The following is a 21,623-nucleotide window of genomic DNA, read 5'->3' as shown; positions in this document are numbered from 1 at the left end:
TTTTCGCACGACGTTTCGAGATGTCATGAAAATTATCAGTCCTTCCTACAAATAGCGCCATAAAAACCTTTTTGAGAAACAGACCTGATAAATTGGTGTACCTTATTATTCGTACTTTGCATCGTTAAAGTTGCTGTGGTTTCTTTAACGAAAAAAAAATAACGAAACATTTTGAGTGAAATGGTCTGATGCTCATTTAGATCAAATGGGAAAAACAAAGCCAAACAAATTCATCAGCTATGTATTTTGTCCGTTTACCTGCTGTATACAAACGAAGCCCCATCCTTCCTATCCATACACCTACATAATTCAAAATTGTAACATAGTAGTAAAGCAGACGACTGGAAACATGTATATTGACTGTATTATGGTTTAAAGAGTAAACAAGTAAATAAAAAGCAATAGGAAACAAGAGATGTTTGTCAAACATTATGCCCCCCCGAGCGCCATGTTGTCAGGATTATATGGACAATTGAATGAACTTTTCTTGGACCGAAATGACAGCTGATTTTGTCACTGACATTGGATGCCATTAAGGCATTTTTAAGATTATGACTAATCAAAGTGTGAGGATAAAGTGTGTTATGACCATGACGTTTAACTCTATTACCTCAAAATCTGGAGTCTTCAGCAAGTCACCAAAACCCTAAATGTCAAGTTTGAGGCCCATAAGCTCTTTTCATTCAATGTCGCTGTGACCTTGACCTTTGACCCCTTAAATCTCGGACGCAACCCCAAGTCAAGTTTGAGGGCCATGGGTGCAGGCATTGTCGAGTTATCACTCAAACAACATTTTCGCATTCACATCACTGTGACCTTGACCCGATTACTCCTTAAATCAATAAGGGCCATATACTGGTCAGGCGCAATTTCCATGTCAAGTTTGATGATCATAGAATCAGGCATTATTAAGATATCTCTGGGAGAAGATTTGTTACATTTTTGTGTTAAAGGTCACCTTGACCTTGGCCCGATGACCCTTAAAGTCATAAGGGGTCATCCACTGGTCAAGTCTAACCTTCATACCAAGTTTGAGGACCATAGTTCCAGGAATTGTCGAGTTTGCTTTCAAGGTCAATGTTACCTTTACCTTTGAACCCTAAAAACAATAGGGGTCATCTACTGGTCAGGCCCAACCTCCAACTCAAGTTTGAGGGCCATGGGTGCAGGCAATGTTGAGTAATCACTCGGACCTCTTATCATTCAAGGTCACTGTGACCTTGACCTTTGACCCAATGACCCCGTAAATCAATAAGGGTCATCTACTGGTCAGGTCCAACCTCCAAGTCAAGTTTGAGGGCCATGGGTGCATGCATTGTCACTTTGTCACTCAGAAACCTTTTACCATTCAAGGTGGTCACTGCGATCTTTGGCCCGATGACCCCCATAGAATTTATCTACAGGTCAGGCCTAACTTCCAATTTAAGTTTAATGACCATAGGTCTAGGCAGTGTTGAGTTATCACTCGGACAAGCTTTAACATTCTTTTACTTTCAAAGGTCACTGTGACCTTGACGTTTGACCCATGGTCATGTACTGGTCAGGCCCAACCTTCATATCAAGTTATATAAGAGGACCATAGGTACAGGAATTGTTGAGTTTGCTTTCAATGTCAATGTGACCTTGACCTTTGACCCAAACATCAAAAGGTTCATCTACTGGTCCGGCCCAACCTCCAAGTCAAGTTTGAGGACCATGGGTGCAGGCATTGTTGAGTAATCACTCGGACAACCTTTTATCATTCAATGTCACAATGACCTTGACCTTTGACCTCTTAAATCATTAGCGGTCATCTACTGGTCAGGCCCAACCTTCATGTCAATTTTGATGACAATACGTCCAGTAATTGTTAAGTTATCACTCGGACAAGCTTGGGCTACCGACCAACCGACCGACCGACCGATTTAATTTAAGTTATATAATTGCAATGTTCAAGAAAGTTAACAAAAAATGCTGAAAAATGTTGCAGTTACTGTTTCTTCACACAAATACTAAAATAAGCGATGGACTAATGAGTTACAAAAATCTACGACAAAAATATGAGTCACCAATATTTTGTAAATAAGCAGGTAATCGTCAACATTCTGAATAAATAACACAACGTTACGACAACAGGCAAAGCCTTCATGTTAAAATTTGTCCTTGAATATTGGCATAGTGCTTTTTGCTCGTTTAACCGAAGGAAGCGGCAGATCTGTTTCCTTAAAGAGCGACTCTGTGAGATTTGCCGGCGGTTCCGCGCATAGGGAACAAGTAGCGATCATCTCCCTCCTTGACTTCCTTTATTTCCGAATCGTCGAGATTGAGTTTGCGCCTCTCCCTCGGATTATCCCCAGAACCAGGCGTAGATTGGATTTCAATTAGTTTGTCAAAGTCATCCGAACGCGTGACCTCCAACGAGTGACTTCCACCGGTGACGTATCCATTGTCGTTCATCTGTTCACCGTCCTAGATCACCAAATACAGCAAAGAATGGTAAATGAAAGATTGACTTACGCTCACGTTGATATGCTATTCAAGACCAAACAGTAATTAACAACGGCTTTCAACAACACTCATTCGCAATAGTAACTGCTTGGCCGGTTATCTTTGAATAGGTTCTTAAACGAACATTTGTTAAAAGCCTACACTAACAATATGTTCTATTTCGACAAACAATATCAAAGATGCATGTGTTTTTATGCATTAAGAAAAAGGACAATTCGATGTTAACAAATTCGCAAGACCAAGGCTTAAATGTACCAATAACAATATGTGAAATGTACATATCGATGCTATTAATGAGGTTTATGACGCACGTACCGCAAACACCTATATTATCGCAAGAATGGACGTAAGGGAGATTATAAGAATCTTCCATGGCCGAGAGTGTAAGACCCTGCGCGAGGGTTGGGGTGAACCTATCTTACAGGAGCGGTTATGATAGATGATTTTTCTCCAACCTCAGTTTGACAAAAGTAAGATAAAAATGTATGGATATGTGATAATTTGTGGTTGTCATGGATATGCGCGCAGTGATTAAGATTATGTTAATAGTCAAATCGGTCTTTAAATTGTTCTAAGGAGAGTGAAGCATTATTTCTTGAAAGATGCGTGAAAACTGTTTTATGGTGACATTTGAAGAGAGAAATTATTAATTAGCATTGTAAATATTGCCACAAGACAAGGTTTCTATGATGCTACAGACGACAGTCTTCAGCAAGGGAGGTGATTACAATGTAATGACCATTAAAAAGGGGTTCCATACCGGTATGGGTTTTATCTTTGCCCCTTGGCAAGAAAAGCATTTCTAGCATTGTTAAATTATGGGATCTACTTATCTGAGGTGGGAGAAAAAAAATTCTAGCATGATTAAATTTTGAATCTACTTATCTGAGGTGGGAGAAATGAACATTCTTAACACACTTGGTCAAGTCTTAAGATTTGCACGAATGAGAGAAAAAACTCTCATAGAAAGTTTATCACTCACCATGTACGGCGTCGCCGCCCTCCCCTCATCCTCAGGCCGCTGGTACTTGCTGCCTTTTGAGAAAAGGTTCCCGAGCACCGAGTTGCTCATCTTCATGGTGGACCTGTACACCACGTTCGACTCTTCCGATTTAGTTGGCGGTGGGTGTTGATCATCGGTCTCTGGCACCACCTTAGAGAACTTCTGCTTCCGGGTGTTCTGTGTTACAGTCAAAGGGCAAACACTTTATATGGGGCTAGATACTTTGTGTATTTCGGATTTCAAAGAACTAGATTTTATTTGGTGACAAAAAGTTGATAAGATGAAATATAAGCATAATTTCGAATATAACTATAGTGTCTATATATTCAAACCAGGCCGATTTTTTGAGTGACAGAAACTTCATTTGATAAAATATCAGCATTATTTAGAATATAAATATTTAAATGGAATATCAGCATAATTTCGAATATAGATATAGTGTCTTTATTCAAACCAGGACGAATTTTTGAGTGACAGAAACTTGATTAGATGAAATATCAACATAATTTCGAATGTAACTATTATCTCTATATTCAAACCAGGACGAATTTTTGAGTGACAGAAACTTGATTAGATGAAATATCAGCATAATTTCGAATGTAACTATAGTGTCTATATTCAAACCAGGACGAATTTTTGAGTGACAGAAACTTCATTTGATAAAATATCAGCATAATTTCGAATGTAAATATGGAGTCTATACTCAAACCAGGACGAATTTTTGAGTGACAGAAACTTCATTAAATGAAATATCAGCATAATTTCAAATATAAATATTCAGATGAAATATCAGCATAATTTCGAATATAAATATAGTGTCAATATTCAAAACAGGACGAATTTTTGAGTGACAGAAACTTGATTAGATAAAATATCAGCATACTTTCGAATATAATTATTATCTCTATATTCAAACCAGGACGAATAAAATTGGTGCACTTACTATAATTTTGATTTCGAACTTGAACTGTGCTTCAAGCAGATATATTTACCAACATTCTTGTTTAAAAGTGAATATCCGAATTATTTGGTTAGCACGAAAAGTGTATCATACTGTTAAGGAAGGAAATGACAACTAACCGCTGGCATCGAACTTTCCATGGGTGGAGCTCCACTCTCCCCATCCTGTCCAAATATATCCGAGTACTTTTGCTTTAATCCCGAGTCTGTCGGCGTCTTTCCCTGGTGTAAAGGAAACATGAAAGGTTGATGCAGAATTTGCAATATTTTTAACAGGGGGAAATCCTCCCATCAGTAAATACAGCGTGTACAGTGCAAGCGGGGAACCATATCGGTCACGTGACCTATCGTGAACGAATTTTGGAGGGCAGGTGACATTTATTCTGAAGTGCATACTCATTGTTACATACCTTATTTCTTCTATTTGACACATGACAGTGAATCAAAGCATGGTTATGCCATCTCAGACCATTGGCTCCTTTCAATTTTTAAATATTTGGAAGCGGAATGATTCGTTATTTCAAAATCTCAAACCTTTCAGACTGAACATGCTTGATCAAAATTTTGGTTTACAATTTCACCACATTGTTTGTACACCTACACCGGTGTTTGTCACTTTAGTGATTACACAGTGGATTACGTTCAACTAATTTCATTTTTCTTATAAGATATGTAACTTGTTTTCGTGTTTTTAAGAACACATGTGAAGCTTTCTCCCCAAATATGGTGTTTGTGGTGGTGAAGCACTAGAAATCAGTGTTGTTTCGTATTGGTTATTGGTCTATTGAATATAAAGGGAATTTATTTAGTAGTCTGTGACCTGGACTTGAATTGAACATAAGGTTTCTACGATAAGGTAGAAAAATGAGGTTTATAAATGACCATATTTCTGTATATAGAAACAACATAGCATAAGGCAATCACCGTTTAGAAAATACTCGTTTTTTGGCTTAAAGGGGCACCCTTTAGGTGCAAATGATATATATTATATTATTATTTTTTTATAAATTTTAATGCATTATTTTGTTTTACTAATTTGGCTTTACTGATCAAATAAGAAACAGCTTTGTGTATCGATAAAAAAGTAATTATGAGCAATGTTTCAGCGCGTGCAACGGGGTAATTTGTGGCCGTATTAACTAATGTATTTTTTTCTTATAAACACTTATATCTTTTATATTATGTGTCAGTAAATAACAACAATAACCTCTGTTTTGTTTTGATCACTAATGATCAACCTTTAGTATGGCCCTGTAAAGCTGACAGTCGCTCACGTAAGCAACTGTTTGTATTGTATCCCTACAATATCTTAGTGCGAACAGGGCAAGCGACAGAAACTTGATTTGATGAAATATCAGCATAATTTCGAATATAAATATAGTGTCTATATTCAAACCAGGACGAATTCTTGAGTGACAGAAACTTGATTAGATGAAATATCAGCATAATTTCGAATGAAACTATAGTTTCTATATTCAAACCAGGACGAATTTTCGAGTGACAGAAACTTGATTAGATGAAATATCAGCATAATTTCGAATGTAACTATAGTGTCTATATTCAAACCAGGACGAATTTTTGAGTGACAAAAATTTGATTAGATGAAATATCAGCATAATTTCAAATATAAATATTAAGATGAAATATCAGTATAATTTCGAATATAAATATAGTGTCAATATTCAAAACAGGACGAATTTTTGAGTGACAGAAACTTGATTAGATAAAATATCAGCATAATTTCGAATATAACTATTATCTCTATATTCAAACCAGGACGAATAAAATTGGTGCACTTACTATAACTTTGAGTTCGAACTTAAACTGTGCTGCAAGCTGATATGTTTACCAACATTCTTGTTTAAAAGTGAATATCCGAATTATTTTGTTAACGCGAAAATTGTATCATACTGTTAAGGAAGGAAATGACAACTAACCGCTGGCATCGAACTTTCCATGGGTGGAGCTCCACTCTTCCCTATCCTTTCCAAATATATCCGAGTACTTTTGCTTTAATCCCGAGTCTGTCGGCGTCTTTCCCTGGTGTAAAGAAAACATGAAAGGTTGATGCAGAATTTGCAATACTTTTAACAGGGGGAAATCCTCCCATCAGTAAATACAGCGTATACAGTGCAAGCGGGGAACCATATCGGTCACGTGACCTATCGTGAGCGAACTTTGGAGGGCAGGTGACATTTATTCTGAAGTGCATACTCATTGTTACATACCTTATTTCTTTTATTTGACACATGACAGTGAATCAAAGCATGGTTATACCATCTCAGACCATTGGCTCCTTTCATTTTTTAAAGATTTTGAAGCGGAATGATTTGTTATTTCAAAATCTGAAACCTTTCAGACTGACCATGCTTGATCTACTTGATCAATTTTTTGTTAACATTTTAACCGCATTGTTTGTATACCTACACCGGTGTTGGTCACTTTAGTAATTACACAGTGGTTACGTTCAACTAATTTAATTTTTCTCAAAAGATATGTAACTTGTTTTCGTGTTTTTAAGAACACATGTGGAGCTTTCTCCCCAAATATGGTGTTTGTGGTGGTGAAACACTAGGAATCAGTTTGGTTCCGTATTGGTCAATCGTCTATTGAATATAAAGGGAATTTATATAGTAGTCTGTGACCTGGACTGAATTGAACATTAGGTTTCTACGATAAGGAGAAAAATGAGGTTTATAAATGACCATTCTTTGTATATAGAAACAGCATAGCATTAAGGCAATTACCGTTTAGAAAATACTCGAATTTTGGGCTTAAAGAAGCACAATGTGGGTTCATGCAAAAATTATATATATATATTTTATATATATATTTAATGCATTATTATGTTTCACTCATTTGGCTTAGCTGATCAAATAAGAAACAATATAAGCAATATTTTAGCGCGTTGAACGGGGTAATTTGTGGCCACATAGCTATTAATTAACGTTTTATCATATAAAGACTTAATTCCCCGCGATATCGTAGTGCTAACAGGGCTAGCGGGGAATAAAATCGGTCAAGTGATCAATTGTGAGGGAAAATTATACTTATCTGAACACTAGGCGTCAACGATGTAGGGATGGATGAACTTAAATTATCAAAACAAAAACATATCCATATGATATGCTTACAGATAAAATTTGTTTAAACGTTATTGATTCTTTCTTCATTTATTTTCAATTAATAGCTACGTGGCCACACATTCCCCAGTTTAAAAAGCTCCAAAATATCGCATATTTGATAATCAAAGACAAAAACAGCATATAATTTGTGTACAGATAAATGTATGCGATATTTTGGAGCTTTTTAAACTGGGGAATGTGTGGCCACGTAGCTATTAATTAAAAAATATTTAAATAATGTTTTGCATCGACCTATAATACGTCCCTTAACCGGCCATACAGGAGCGGTAGGACGGTACCACACCAAGCATTAATACGTTAGTAATGATAATGTAAACTAGATTCATTTATGACCCAGTTAATAAAAACAGCCTGCCAGCTGGGGCTGTATTAAATAAGCTACTTAGATTGAACTTAAATATTAGATTATAAACTAAGTGTTTTGATTGGCCTGTACTTTGAGCTGACTAATAGGCTGAATTGAATCCATGAGGCATGTCTAAAGATAAGGATAAGATCAATATTGAATACTGGCCCAGGCTTTGGCCTTAAATATATCTAAGTATGACCATCATGTTCATATATAAACAGCATAGCCCTTGGCCATTAACCGGTTGTAAAATTCGCTCACGATAGGTCACGTGACCGATGTGGTTCCCCGCTTGCACTGTACACGCTGTATTAAATGATGGGAGGATTTCCCCTTGTTAAAAATATTGCAAATTCTGCATCAACCTTTCATGTTTTCTTTACACCAGGGAAAGACGCCGACAGACTCGGGATTAAAGCAAAAGTACTCGGATATATTTGGAAAGGATATGGAGAGTGGAGCTCCACCCTTGGAAAGTTTGATGCCAGCGGTTAGTTGTCATTTCCTTCCTTAACAGTATGATACAATTTTCGCGCTACCAAATAATTCGGATATTCACTTTTAAACAAGAATGTTGGTAAACATATCTGCTTGCAGCACAGTTAAAGTTCGAACTCAAAATTATAGTCAGTGCACCAATTTCATTCGTCCTGGTTTGAATATAGAGATAATAATTGTATTCGAAATTATGCTGATATTTTATCTAATCAAGTTTCTGTCACTCAAAAATTCGTCCTGTTTTGAATATTGACACTATATTTATATTCGAAATTATACTGATATTTCATCTTAATATTTATATTTGAAATTATGCTGATATTTCATCTAATCAAGTTTCTGTCACTCAAGAATTCGTCCTGGTTTGAATATAGACACTATATTTATATTCGAAATTATGCTGATATTTTATCTAAATAATCAAGTTTCTGTCACTCAAGAATTCGGCCTGGTTTGAATATAGACACTATAGTTACATTCGAAATTATGCTGATATTTTATCTTATTAAGTTTCTGTCACTCAAGAATTCGTCCTGGTTTGAATATAGACACTATAGTTATATTCGAAATTATGCTGTTATTTCATCTAATCAAGTTTCTGTCACTCAAAAATTCGTCCTGGTTTGAATATAGACACTATATTTATATTCGAAATTATGCTGATATTTTATCTAAATTATCAAGTTTCTGTCACTCAAGAATTCTTCCTGGTTTGAATATAGACACTATATTTATATTCAAAATTATGCTGATATTTCATCTAATCAAGTTTTTGTCAAGAATTCGTCCTGGTTTGAATTTAGACACTATGGTTACATTCGAAATTATGCTGATATTTCATCTAATCAAGTTTCTGTCACTCAAAATAGGGCATGTCTACAGATAAGGATAAGATCAATATAGAATACTGGCCAAGGCCTTGGCCTTTTGACTAACCAGTGCTCGACAGAAGCGGTATTAGAGGCACATACCGAGTACAGAGTCAAGGGTGAATTTACAGAGGAAATATATCTAAGTATGTCCATCGTGACATTGTGCATATATAAACACCATGAACCTAGGCCAATAACCGGTTGTATTGTTACCTGTTATGAACTTACCGGTACTCGACAGTAGCGGTATTAGAGGCACATTTCGAGTAAAGAGTATACGATGAACAAAGGCAACATATCTAAGTTTGACCATTATGTGCATATATAAACAACATGGCCCTTGGACGTTTACTGGTTGAATGGTTACCGATTATGGACTTACCGGTACTCGACAGTAGCGGTATTAGAGGCACATACCGAGGACAGAGTCTACGATGAACATAAAATATATATTAAGTATGGCCATCATGTGAATATGTGAAGAGCATGGCACTTGGTCAATAACTGGTTGTATGGTTACCGGTTATGGACTTACCGGTACTCGACAGTAGCGGTATAGAGGCACATACCGAGTATGGAGTCTACGATGAGCATACGTAGTCAATATCTGTATGACCATCATGACATTGTGCATATATGAACAGCATGACCCTAGGTCATTAACCGGTTGTATGGTTACCGGTAATGGACTTACCGGTGATCGACAGTAGCGGTAGTAGAGGCATATACCTACTACAAAGATATCTACTATGATCAGTAGAATTAAGACAGCACCAAACGCCAGAATTATATCCGGAAACATCGCTGGAATGAAATAAAAATTATAGGTTAATCATGTCTTATAGGTAAAAGGGTATTAGAGAAATTCCCTGTCCGAGACTCCGGCCCATTTTTGCAAAGGCAATATATACATGTTAAAATAGTTTACATATATATGGAATACCTTTACAATGCATGCCAGGTAAATGACTTAGATAAATAACCATACATGATGGCAGTATTAAGTATCAGACGGTACTTCGCTGCTTTTGAAAATATCGGTGTTGTCGTGGGTTCCAGGACAAAATTAGTCTGTATCACGAGTAAAAGTGTATGGTATGTTGGTTTGTACCATGCAAACAAATGCAAGCACTATCTTGCAAACTGTATAATACTATTATGAGAAAAAAATATGAATAAAGACAAGGTTTCTAAATTTAAGTCAAAGTGCCAAACATTATATTTAATACCAAACACGCAGGTTGGCTGTATTCCACCCCAGACGCCTGTAGACTCGCACGAGATAATGGGGTCACCGACGAGGGCGTAGTTTGTGTTACAAGCAAATGATGCGAGCGAACCCTCGTGTCGACCCCAGGACATGTCCACTTTGCCGTTCTCGATACTGCCAATGAGGGGACATTCTGGGGGTTAGAGCATTTTATTAAAAATAGGAGCATATCGCGCCATCGACCAGCGTATAATTTGTGTGACAACCGACAACACGTGTTCTCTTTTCCGACATTGCCAATAAAGGGACATTGTTGGGAGTAGAGCTTGTTATAAACAATAGGAGCATATCGCGCCATCAACCAGCGTATAATTTGTGTGACAACCGACAACACGTGTACTCTTTCCCGACATTGCCAATAAAGGGACATTGTTGGGCTTGTTATAAACAATTGGATCATATTATATCAACCGGCGTATAATTTGTGTGACAACCGAAAGTTGTGGCGACCCCGACACATGTACTCTTTCCCGTTCTCGATATTGCCAATAAAAAGGGACATTCCTGGGAGGACAGCATGTTATTAACAATAGGAGCTTATTGCGTCAGCGACCGTTGTTGTGTGAAAACTGGCAGTTTTAAGAGGCCCTTGAGGCGACCTCAATACATGGACACATTGCAAATAAATATATATATTGGGGTTTAGAGGATGTAATTAACAATAGGAGCATATTGTGCCATAAACCAGCATATTGTTCGAATGACAACTGAAAGAGTCATGGCGACCCAAACACATGTAGTCTTTCGCGTACTCGATATTGACAATAAAGGAACGTTTTGGGGAGGAGAGCATGTTATTAACAATAGGAGCATATTGCGCCATCAACCGCGTATTGCCTGTGTGAAAATCAAAAGTAGCACCTGACGCATTGCGGCGACCAATATACATGTTTACTTTCCCGTTCTCAAATTGCCAAACAAGGGACATTTTGGGGAGTAAAGCATGTTATTAACAATAGGAGCATATTGCGCCAGCGACCGTTGCTTGTGTGACAAACGAAGGTAGCAACTGTCGCCTTGAGGCGACTCTAATACATGTACATTTTTCCGTTCTCGATATTGCCAACGATTGGGTATTCAGAAGTTATTCAAATATAGGGTCTTTTGACAATGAGTAGTTTGGATAATACACATATTTGGCAAGAATATCCGTGTCGCGACTTAAAGACACGCCCGCTTTTCCGTCGTTGTTGGTACCAAGTATTCGTTCAAAAGATACACTTGTTAAAAGCTGTCGGTTCAATCGAGGTTAAGTAGAACTTATCGGATTTTAAAACATAATGGAATTAAATAAACCGGAGTATCTTAAAATATTCAAATAATAAGGCGCGTGTGCACTGTGTCGCTCAACATGTATGACGCTTCACAAATTCTCTCCAATTAAGAACCGTCTACGAATGTGTGTATATTAACAAATAACTATAAAAGCAAACAAGTAAATCCAACCTTAAATCAAAACGTACTTATAAGACACGATGGTGCCGTGCCGCTCCACGTGGACGAGGCCTCGCAGATCCTTTCCGCCTGGCCGACCAACTCGTACCCGTCAACGCACGTGTAATATATAGTGTGACCCACGGCCAGCCCCTCCGTAGTGTTTACGCGTCCGTTTGCGGGGAACACAGGCGCTTCGCATCCTTTTATGGGTTAAAGTAAAAGAAGCCTTGACTTTAATATTGATTTGATGTATGAGCTGTTGTCTGCAGTATTAACATTGTACAAAAACAGTCCAAAACAATTCTCGAATTTTACCCATATTACATGCAATTTATTTCATTAAAAAAACTTTCTTAAAGTTTTACCAATCATTGTTTAACGCAAATGTGATTTGGATTATGATGATATTCAAATTAAGTTATATTCAATACAACATAACTGAAATACGGGAGTTGGAAATATTCAAATTATTCCAATAAGCAGATTCTTCTTAACTTTTCAAATAGATTTAAACGCCGATTCTAAAAAGCGGTATAATCTAGTCAAAAGCACAGTGTATCTTTGAAAGCCACAAACCGAACACGCAGATTGGCGCGGCGCCACTCCACGCGCCGTTCGACTGGCACGTGCGCACTTTGGAGCCGACGAGACCGTACCCGACAAAGCACGAGTACGTGGCTACCTGTCCAACAGAGGTTACCGACGGATTCATAACCTCCCCGTTGGTTGGGTTGGTCAGGGTACCACAATCTGAAAAGAGGGGAGGAGTTTGATGGTACAAGGGTACCACAATCTAAAAGGAGGGGAGGAGTTTTATGGTACAAGGACTATTGTGAGGTATTGAGGTGGGGGGGAGGGGAGTGGTACATTATTTTTTTTTTTTAATTTTAAATTGAAAAAAGTTCCTTATCTAATGTACAAATGGTTAAGACCGTGCTCTTTGTAAAATTGATAAATTTACGAAAAAGTGGTCTAATATTCTTTTTTTTGAAATTAGGTATAAACATAACATCTATTAAATGAATGATTTCTGGACGAAGCTTTACTAATTCCGCATACCTCCTAATTGCTTATAAAACTGTTTGTTCATTCTTTAACATTTATTGTTTCTAATGAAGATAAAAAACCCATTCCTTTTCTCCATCACACGTAAACCACCATTAAAGCACCCTACCTAAGAGACATCCATCTATATCCGGGTCATAGAATTCACCGGAAACTGCGCACAGGCACCGGAGGGAGCCGAGGCCGTCGTTCCGACATGTGGCGTCTGCGGTGACGCACTGTGCCGTCACGCGACAGATCTCGTCGTAGATAACACCCACTAGTGAAAATATAAAATATTTCTATTAAAGTTGCACTCTCACAGATTGACCGATTCGACAACTTTGTCATTGTTTTTGTCTCAGAATCGGCTGATTTTGGCATCAGTGTTTTCAAATCATTCATTTAGTATAACAAGCATTAGAACAGATCTTAATTGTTTGGAAAACTACCGAAATTTAATTTTTCTTAAAGCGTCGGTAACGCATTAAGCCATAAACTATGAATATTCGAGCGTAAATAATATTAAAAAATAAATGCTATCCGATATTTTGTCAGCCGTTTTTTATCACCAGTTTTCAGACAATTTGTCCGAAATATGGGTCATGTCAAGAAAATATATTAAAACCGTTGTCACAACGGTCACTATTTGAGACTGTAGCTTTGACAGTGTCGAGAAACACATTCTTTTATTTAAACAACCATCCTGATATACGCCTGAATATGAATGTCGAAAAGAACTACAATTACTTAAATTATTCGCAAATACACCAAGTCCAAGTCTACGACAATACATCGATTTCGACAAACAGAAGAGCTAAATTGGGAAAATCTTATATTAACATGAAACGGTTTGTGAGACTTACCCACAAAGCAAACACCGTGGTCTGACCACGTCCCGTCCGTCTGACAAACGCTGGTCGCAGAGCCACTTAACGTATACCCTTGAGTACATGAATACGTCGCCGTTGCACCTACTAGCGTTACGTCGGGATAGCTGACGTCGCCGTTTGCGATGGACACCGGCACTCCACAATCTGTGAAATGGCGTTGAAATTATCAATGAAACGGTCCTCATGGTTGCGATACGCATGCGAACCAATTCATGATTAGTTTAAAGATATACTCTTAGTCCCCAAAAAGATGTACCGCAACTCATTGAATTGTTTTAATTCACCGAAACAGATGAAAACATATCACAAACAATGGTTCTTATAAAGGATATCGTGTTAAATTTGAAAGAGAGGTGCAGAAAACTCGGTATTTCTTCCTTTTGAGACGAAAATAGATTACAGTTAATCTTTTAGCACTCACCAACCATTTACTATTAGTGCGTTTTCAGCTATTAAATGCACAGTTACAATCTTGTAATCAATAATCAATATTTTCCATAAGTGCATTATACGAGTGTCACTTTAAAGAATCGAGCTCATATTCGACTAGTTTTCTATAAGATAAGGCACTCTTCTGGTGGTACCACCAAAAAGCAAGCATCGCAAGTTAACAAAGAAAACTTTCATTGTTCAGATCAAGTTCCCAAAAACTTTTTTTTCTTAAAGACAACACAATTTACAATTATCTACTAACAGGTTCCCGCCAAACCAACCCATGAACGTGCACGTGTATCCCTTTTCAACAGCTCATTAACACGTCCACATGTCATTATAAAAGTTTTTGAACGCCGGGTAACTGGTACCCGTTCAATACACCATCACACGGGCCGACATTAATTGACCTTGATAACATACTGTGACCTCTACAAGTTAAGCACGTGTGCCATTTAAAAATGCCATTGCATACTGTTACTGTATTAACCCTTAATATTCAGGGTCCTTTCAAATCCACTCCGATACGTGACACGTGTTCGTTATCCAGTTAAGTATGCCATCACACGTGCCGCAACTGGCCTTACATGGTATACACAAGGTGCAGCTAAACCATTGAGCCCTGTCAAGCACTTGCATGTGTATCAATTCAAAATGAACTTAAACGTGCAGTCATTTGACTGACCTTCAAAACACAGGGTCCATCTAGCATACTCAAGCACCTGCACGTCTACCCGTTCAACATGTCATGTCATATGTCGCCCGTTTACTGACATTGTGTATGCAGTGTACAGCCAAACCCTCGAGCTGACTCAGGCACTTGCACTTGTCATTACAAGTGCCGCCATTTTACAAACATTGAATACACTGGAACCCGACAAACCCACACAACCACGTGTCACGTAGACGACTACCTGTTCAACATATCACTACACATGTCGCCGATCTATTGTCTTTGAATACAAAGGATCCGCCGAACATACTTAAGTACTTGCCATGATGACGGTTACCCTTTTCAACATGTTATTACACGTTCATCTATCATTATTACCTGGACCACACAGGGTGCCTCCGAACCCACCCAAGCACGTGCACGTGTAACCGTTCAACATGTCATTACACGTGCCGCCATTTTTGCAAGGATTCGAGGCACACTCGTCCACCTCTGGAAAAAGAAGAAGAAAAAAGATATATATTTAAATCCATACATTGATGATGATAAATTGTGATACATTATACTATTAAAAGCAACCCTTAAAATAAGGCAAGAATATTAAATGTAAAACGAAGTGAAATTTGAGTGCAGTGTAATAAATCGAATCGTTGGGTTAGTTCTTGTTTAAATGTGTGATAAGCTGTGCTGCGAAATTCAAAACTGAAAAACACACTGTGCCAATGTTGGGAGACATTGAATCTCATAAAGATAACTTCATTAGTTCTTTACAATTTTAAATGAAACAAAGCGCAGTCAACGCCGCTTACAGAGCCCCGCCTTCGGTCTTTTAACAGAGTTTGATTGTGAGTATAGTTTCTTAAAACACTTCGACAAACCATTTCACAATACGGCCTTCTGACGGAGCAGTGTCAAAACATTATTCTGGAAACAGATTCGTCAAAGTGTTTGATGAAACTAATAACCTTATCAAACTTCGGTAATTAAATAAAGGCGGGCCTCTTTAAGCGACATAGACTGCCCTTTGTTTTATTTAAAATGGTGTAGTGAAAGAAAAGTTATCTTTGATTTAAGTCTTTATTTTTAGCGAAATGTTGCTTTCCGACGTAGCATTTATGACGTTATTTATCACGTGGTATACACACACTATATTGAAGAAAAGCTCTTTTAAACGTTGTTTAGGTACACTACCTTCACAAACGGTCGCCGTGCTGCTCCACGAACCATCGCTCTGGCACGTGACAGAGGCGTCACCGTTCAGCGCGTATCCCGTATTGCACGAGAAAACTGCGATCTTCGTAACCGTCGTGCCGTCGGTCTGGTCAACAGCGCCGTTATTCGGGGATGCCAGTGTCCCGCAGTCTGAAAAGTATTTTAGTAAATGATAAAAAAGTATCAAAAGCAACCTTGATACTTGTGAAAAGCACGATGCTGGTGTTCGCGGCGCCTGCATTTTTGTCAACGCATATCAATTAACCGTGCTAATTTTTAACAAATAAAAAGCTGACTTGGACGGTTTATTATGTTCTCGGTAGTTCCCGGCCAGGCTGACACAATTAATACTTCTTTATTTCATTTGATCTATTTTCACGCTCAAACTAGATGCCATCAATATATTAAAATACCCATTCATTTAGCTTACCTCCGGGGATAAACGTTACAGGTCTAGTCTTGTCGGTCCCTGACTGACCTTCCGTGTACACAATGGTTGCGCAGAATTAAGCACAATCGTCTGTACACGTTAAGGGTGTGGTCTCTTAGTTCCCTACCTTGCCGGTATATGCCTGTGCGCTATGCTGCTTGCCCTTTATCTTACCTATGAGGCTGCACGTGACGGTTCCAGTCTTGTAATACCCGGACTGACAGTGCCGCTACACATCCCGTACACATTAAGGGCGCATTTAGGGCGCATTTTGAGCGCATGTTTGGGCACTGGAATCTGTGTTATCTAAAGTACACGTGTGTTCCATTTTACCTATGGGGCTGCACGTGGCGGGTCCAGTCTTGTAGTGTCCAGACTGACAGACACATTCGATACCGCTACATTCCCCTAATACAATATTCCCACAGACGCCCGAATCTCCCGAGCATGTGTCGCCAAGCGACCTTAAACGAAAAATCATATATAAGACATCTGAGTCAATACACAACTTATCGTGTACTTGTATGTCTATCGGACACATTAAAATCTATAAGTGGTTTGCAATTTACGGCTTTACACGTCAATCTATTCAAGAGCTGTCGTAGGACAGCGCACTCGATTTCACGTCGCGTTTTCTTAGAAATAAATGTAATAATAATGAAATGTGTGCCTGTCAAAAAAGTATAAATAAAATAGTCAATCAAGGGCCATAAATAGAATTTAAGGTTACTATATAGTTATCAAACATTAGAGCGTGATAGGCATGAACAGCTGTATGGAGTTTGAAGTCCATTAAATTAGCGGTATTTGAGATCGGAGTTAATACCCCAATTTGCCCTGAAATTTTAACTCACTTTCTGAGTCGATTAAGGGCCATAATGCGTATTTGGGATAACACTGAATGATGTAACCGAATTGTTTAATGGCCGTCAGAATTTGTGTGAAATATGAAGTCAATTTAATGAAGGGTATATATGGTATTTGCGAAAATCCAAACTTGCCTTTAACTTTTACCGGACGCCGGGTCGAGTAGTTTAGCCCTCCTTATTTTTTGAATATTCCAGCTAAAAATGACTCACTGACACTCGTTCGTTATCATTATTGTGTCTATGTAATAATCGAGTTTACCAACATATGTAAGTGCGCACGTATCTATGAATGCAAATGTTTCTAAATGTGACATTCAGAGCGAAATTGATCTGGTGGAGGACAAACGTTACATGTTAATTTTTGGAATAACAATTTCCCTCATTATTAGACAGTGGTATCTTTTTTGAACCACTTTTAAAAAACATCACTGATTTTATAATACACAAGTATACACTATGTACGTAATTAATTTGCAAAAATCGTTATTAACAAATGTACGACTGTATATCGAAAGATGAGTTTCAGTTTGATGTCAAGCGATTGTCACACTTAATTCAAAGGTTCGCTTGGAAAATCAAATAAACATTTTCTTAATCTGACTTATGACGCTTTTTGTTTTAAAAGATACTTTGGAATTTCGATAGCAACATAATAATCTATAATTCGATCGTACGATACGTGTGTTGATAAGGTAGCCCGAATAAACGTAACATTGTTTTCTATTACCAATCCGATGACTTAGGTAAGCCTATCATTTTTCCTCCACAGCCTCCATAAAAGCCAACCATATATTTTCCGTTTAAGGGAAACCGTTCACGTATACCCCGTTCATATGGAACCCACCTGTCTGGCAGTATGCCCCTGTAGAACCATTTTCAAGCAAAAATTCTTAACTAATTCCAGCTCTTACTAGTTCTACATGTGTCCCCTGTATGTCCGTCCGTACACAAACACTCGAAGCTGTTCACCCTGTCCGTACAGGAACCCCCATTCAGGCAAGGATTCGAAGAACACTCGTTAATATCTGGAAAAGAAGTTCGGTGAAACTATGAGATATATGATTTGTAAACGTTGGGAATTTCATTTGGTACCCAACAGTCTGGCAGTAAGTCCCTGTATAACCATCTAGACATATACACACGTAGCCATTAATCTGGTCCACACACAATGCCCCGTTCACTTGGTACCCACCTGTTTGGCAGTAAGTCCCTGTATAACCATCCAGGCAGATACACACGTAGCCATTTACCTCGTCCACACACGAAGCCTCGTTCAGACACGAGTTAGTCACACAATCGTCAATGTCTGAAAAAAATGAGACCCTTGACAACGTGTTGACAAAGTGAACCAGTGTCGAGTGACATAAAGGCAATCTTACCGTAACTTTGAGCAAAGTAATATCAAATGTATGTAACCATTACGACTTCATGCAGGTTTTAACACGAGGCTCATTGCTCCAAGCGTTCATTGAATATCTATGTCATCGGTCATTTAAGCTAACTCACACACATGTGTAGGGTTTCAACATAAAATGATGTTTGAATGACGAAAAACCATTCTTGCTATTACCCAATGTTTCATCAAACTTCGGAGATTTTCGGTATTGCATGTCACGTGGTGACTAATCACATGACAAATCACATGACTGTGTTCGCCCATTAAATGCTAATAATACCCGCTAGTAAAATATACATGTGACATATAGACATATGATTAGCCGTGAATAGTACACTTACAGGGACTTATGAATGGCACTGTGGGACACGCTTATAGTAACGTATGATTTGCCCTACTTGACACAGTGAGTCATAAATGGCACTGTATTGAACACTTACATAGACTCATAAACGGCACTGTATGGCAAACTTATCTGGACCTATGAATGGCACTGTATTGCACAGTTTAGGGACTAATGAAAAGCGCTGTACGATAAGCTTATAGGGACATATGACCTCGCTTAAATGGCACAGTGACTTATGAATTTCCCTGCATGGCCTACCTAAATGGCACTGTATGACATATTCACAGGGACTTATGAATGGCACTGTATGGTACACTAACAGGGATTTATGACGTGCCCTGCATGGTACACCTAAAATGAGTTATGACACACTTACGTTGACTATCAAATGGCCCTGTACGTCACACTTACAGGGACTTATGAATGGCACTGTATGGCACACGTACAGGGACTTTCCATGCATGCTACACTAACAGGGACTTTATAGATGACGCTCTATGGCATACTTACAAGGACTTACAGGGACTTGAGAAATGCACTGTGTGGCACACGTGCAGGGACTTATAAATGCTACTGTATGATACTTACAATGACTTGTAAATGACACTGTATGAAACACATACAGGTACTTGTAAATGGCATTGTATGATACACCTATAGGGACTAATGAATGGTACTGTATGACACACCTACAGGGACTTGTAAATGGCATTGTATGATACACCTATAGGGACTAATGAATGGTACTGTATGACATACGTACTGGGAATTGTGAATGGCACTGTATGAAACACCTAAAGGGACTAATGAATGGTACTGTATGACACACGTACTGGGAATTGTGAATGGCACTGTATGACACACCTAAAGGGACTAATGAATGGTACTGTATGACACACGTACTGGGAATTGTGAATGGCACTGTATGACACACCTAAAGGGACTAATGAATGGTACTGTATGACACACGTACTGGGAATTGTGAATGGCACTGTATGACACACCTAAAGGGACTAATGAATGGTACTGTATGACACACCTTCTGGGAATTGTGAATGGCACTGTATGACACACCTAAAGGGACTAATGAATGGTACTGTATGACACACGTACTGGGAATCGAGAATGGCACTGTATGACACAGCTAAAGGGACTAATGAATGGTACTGTATGACACACGTACTTGGAATTGAGAATGGCACTGTATGACACAGCTAAAGGGACTAATGAATGGTACTGTATGACACACGTACTGGGAATTGAGAATGACACTGTATGACACACCTACTGGGACTTATGAATGGTTATGTCTGGCACACGTACTGGGAATTTAGAATGACACTGTATGACACACTTACAGGGACTTATAAATGGTACTGTTTGGCACACTATCAGGGACTTGATGATGTCACTGTATGGCACACGTACAGGGACTTGTGAGTGACAAGGTATCACACACTTATAGGGACTTACGAATGATTCTGTCTGGCACACGAACAGGGGGACTTGAGAATGGCACTGTATGACACCCATACAGGGACTTGTGAGTGGCACTGTATGACACACTTACATCAACTAATGAATTGCACTGTATGGAGCACTAACAAGGGCTTATGACTTGCCCTGCATGGTTCGATTACAGAGACTTATGAAAGGCACTGTAAAGCAAACTTGAATCGACGAATGACCTGCCATGCATGGTACACTTATATGGACTTTATAGATGGCGCTCTATGGCACACTTACAAAGACTTAGAAATTATATTTTAGAAATGATAATGTTAGTCACACTTACATATACTTATAATTGACACTGTATGGCAAACCTATAGGGACATATGATCGACACTGTATGGAACACTTACAGGGAATTAGAAAAATCGCCCTAAAATGGCACACCTACAGGGACGTATGAATGGCAAATTATGACACACTTACAGGGACCTAGGAATGAACCTATAAGGAACACTAACACGGACATCTCAAGTCAGGCACTGTATGACACACTTAAAGGGACTTTTGGATGACACTGTATTGCACACTTACTTTGTTCACAGTATGTCCCATCATAGCCGTCCACACACTGGCAGGTGTATGAGTTCACTTCATCGGCACACGTGGCTCCATTCTTACATAGATTGGATAGACATTCGTTGATATCTGTAACAAGGAAGGTATTTTTATAACCTGACCCTGGCCAATTCAATGCCATGGACTGGTTTTACAAATTACAGTCGGATAAAAAACCAAGCCTACGTGAACTGATTAGATTTCAGTTTTAATCATTGAATTATAAATTGCAGACG

The 21,623-nt window shown here is 38.5% G+C and overlaps 2 protein-coding genes across 2 annotated transcripts in view; both read right to left on the bottom strand.

The window, feature by feature from the left end:
- Window positions 1–227: 227 nt before the first annotated feature.
- LOC128237902 (complement component receptor 1-like protein) lies at window positions 228–17,583 on the bottom strand. Its single transcript, XM_052953480.1, has 13 exons — window positions 17,561–17,583; window positions 17,040–17,170; window positions 16,256–16,426; window positions 15,443–15,556; window positions 13,933–14,103; window positions 13,197–13,346; window positions 12,599–12,772; window positions 12,049–12,222; window positions 10,545–10,718; window positions 10,010–10,119; window positions 4,571–4,672; window positions 3,470–3,667; window positions 228–2,448 (listed from the first exon to the last, which is right to left on the bottom strand). The coding sequence occupies exons 1-13, from the start codon at window positions 17,581–17,583 to the stop codon at window positions 2,203–2,205; spliced, it is 1,938 nt and encodes a 645-aa protein (XP_052809440.1). The 3' UTR covers window positions 228–2,202.
- An 886-nt stretch (window positions 17,584–18,469) lies between these two features.
- LOC128237901 (neurogenic locus notch homolog protein 1-like) overlaps window positions 18,470–21,623 on the bottom strand; it is a 171,427-nt gene continuing 168,273 nt past the window's right edge. Inside the window, exons 59-61 of the mRNA XM_052953479.1 lie at window positions 21,364–21,477; window positions 18,768–18,881; window positions 18,470–18,600 (exon numbers count right to left, since the gene is read on the bottom strand). Of these exons, the coding sequence (XP_052809439.1) occupies window positions 18,470–18,600; window positions 18,768–18,881; window positions 21,364–21,477 (359 nt within the window). The remainder of the gene's footprint in view (window positions 18,601–18,767; window positions 18,882–21,363; window positions 21,478–21,623) is intronic.

Source organism: Mya arenaria, chromosome 6 (genome assembly GCF_026914265.1).
Source record: "Mya arenaria isolate MELC-2E11 chromosome 6, ASM2691426v1".
NCBI lineage: Eukaryota > Metazoa > Mollusca > Bivalvia > Myida > Myidae > Mya > Mya arenaria.
Note: the sequence above shows the minus strand (reverse complement) of the source record. Positions and strands in the feature narration are given on the sequence as shown.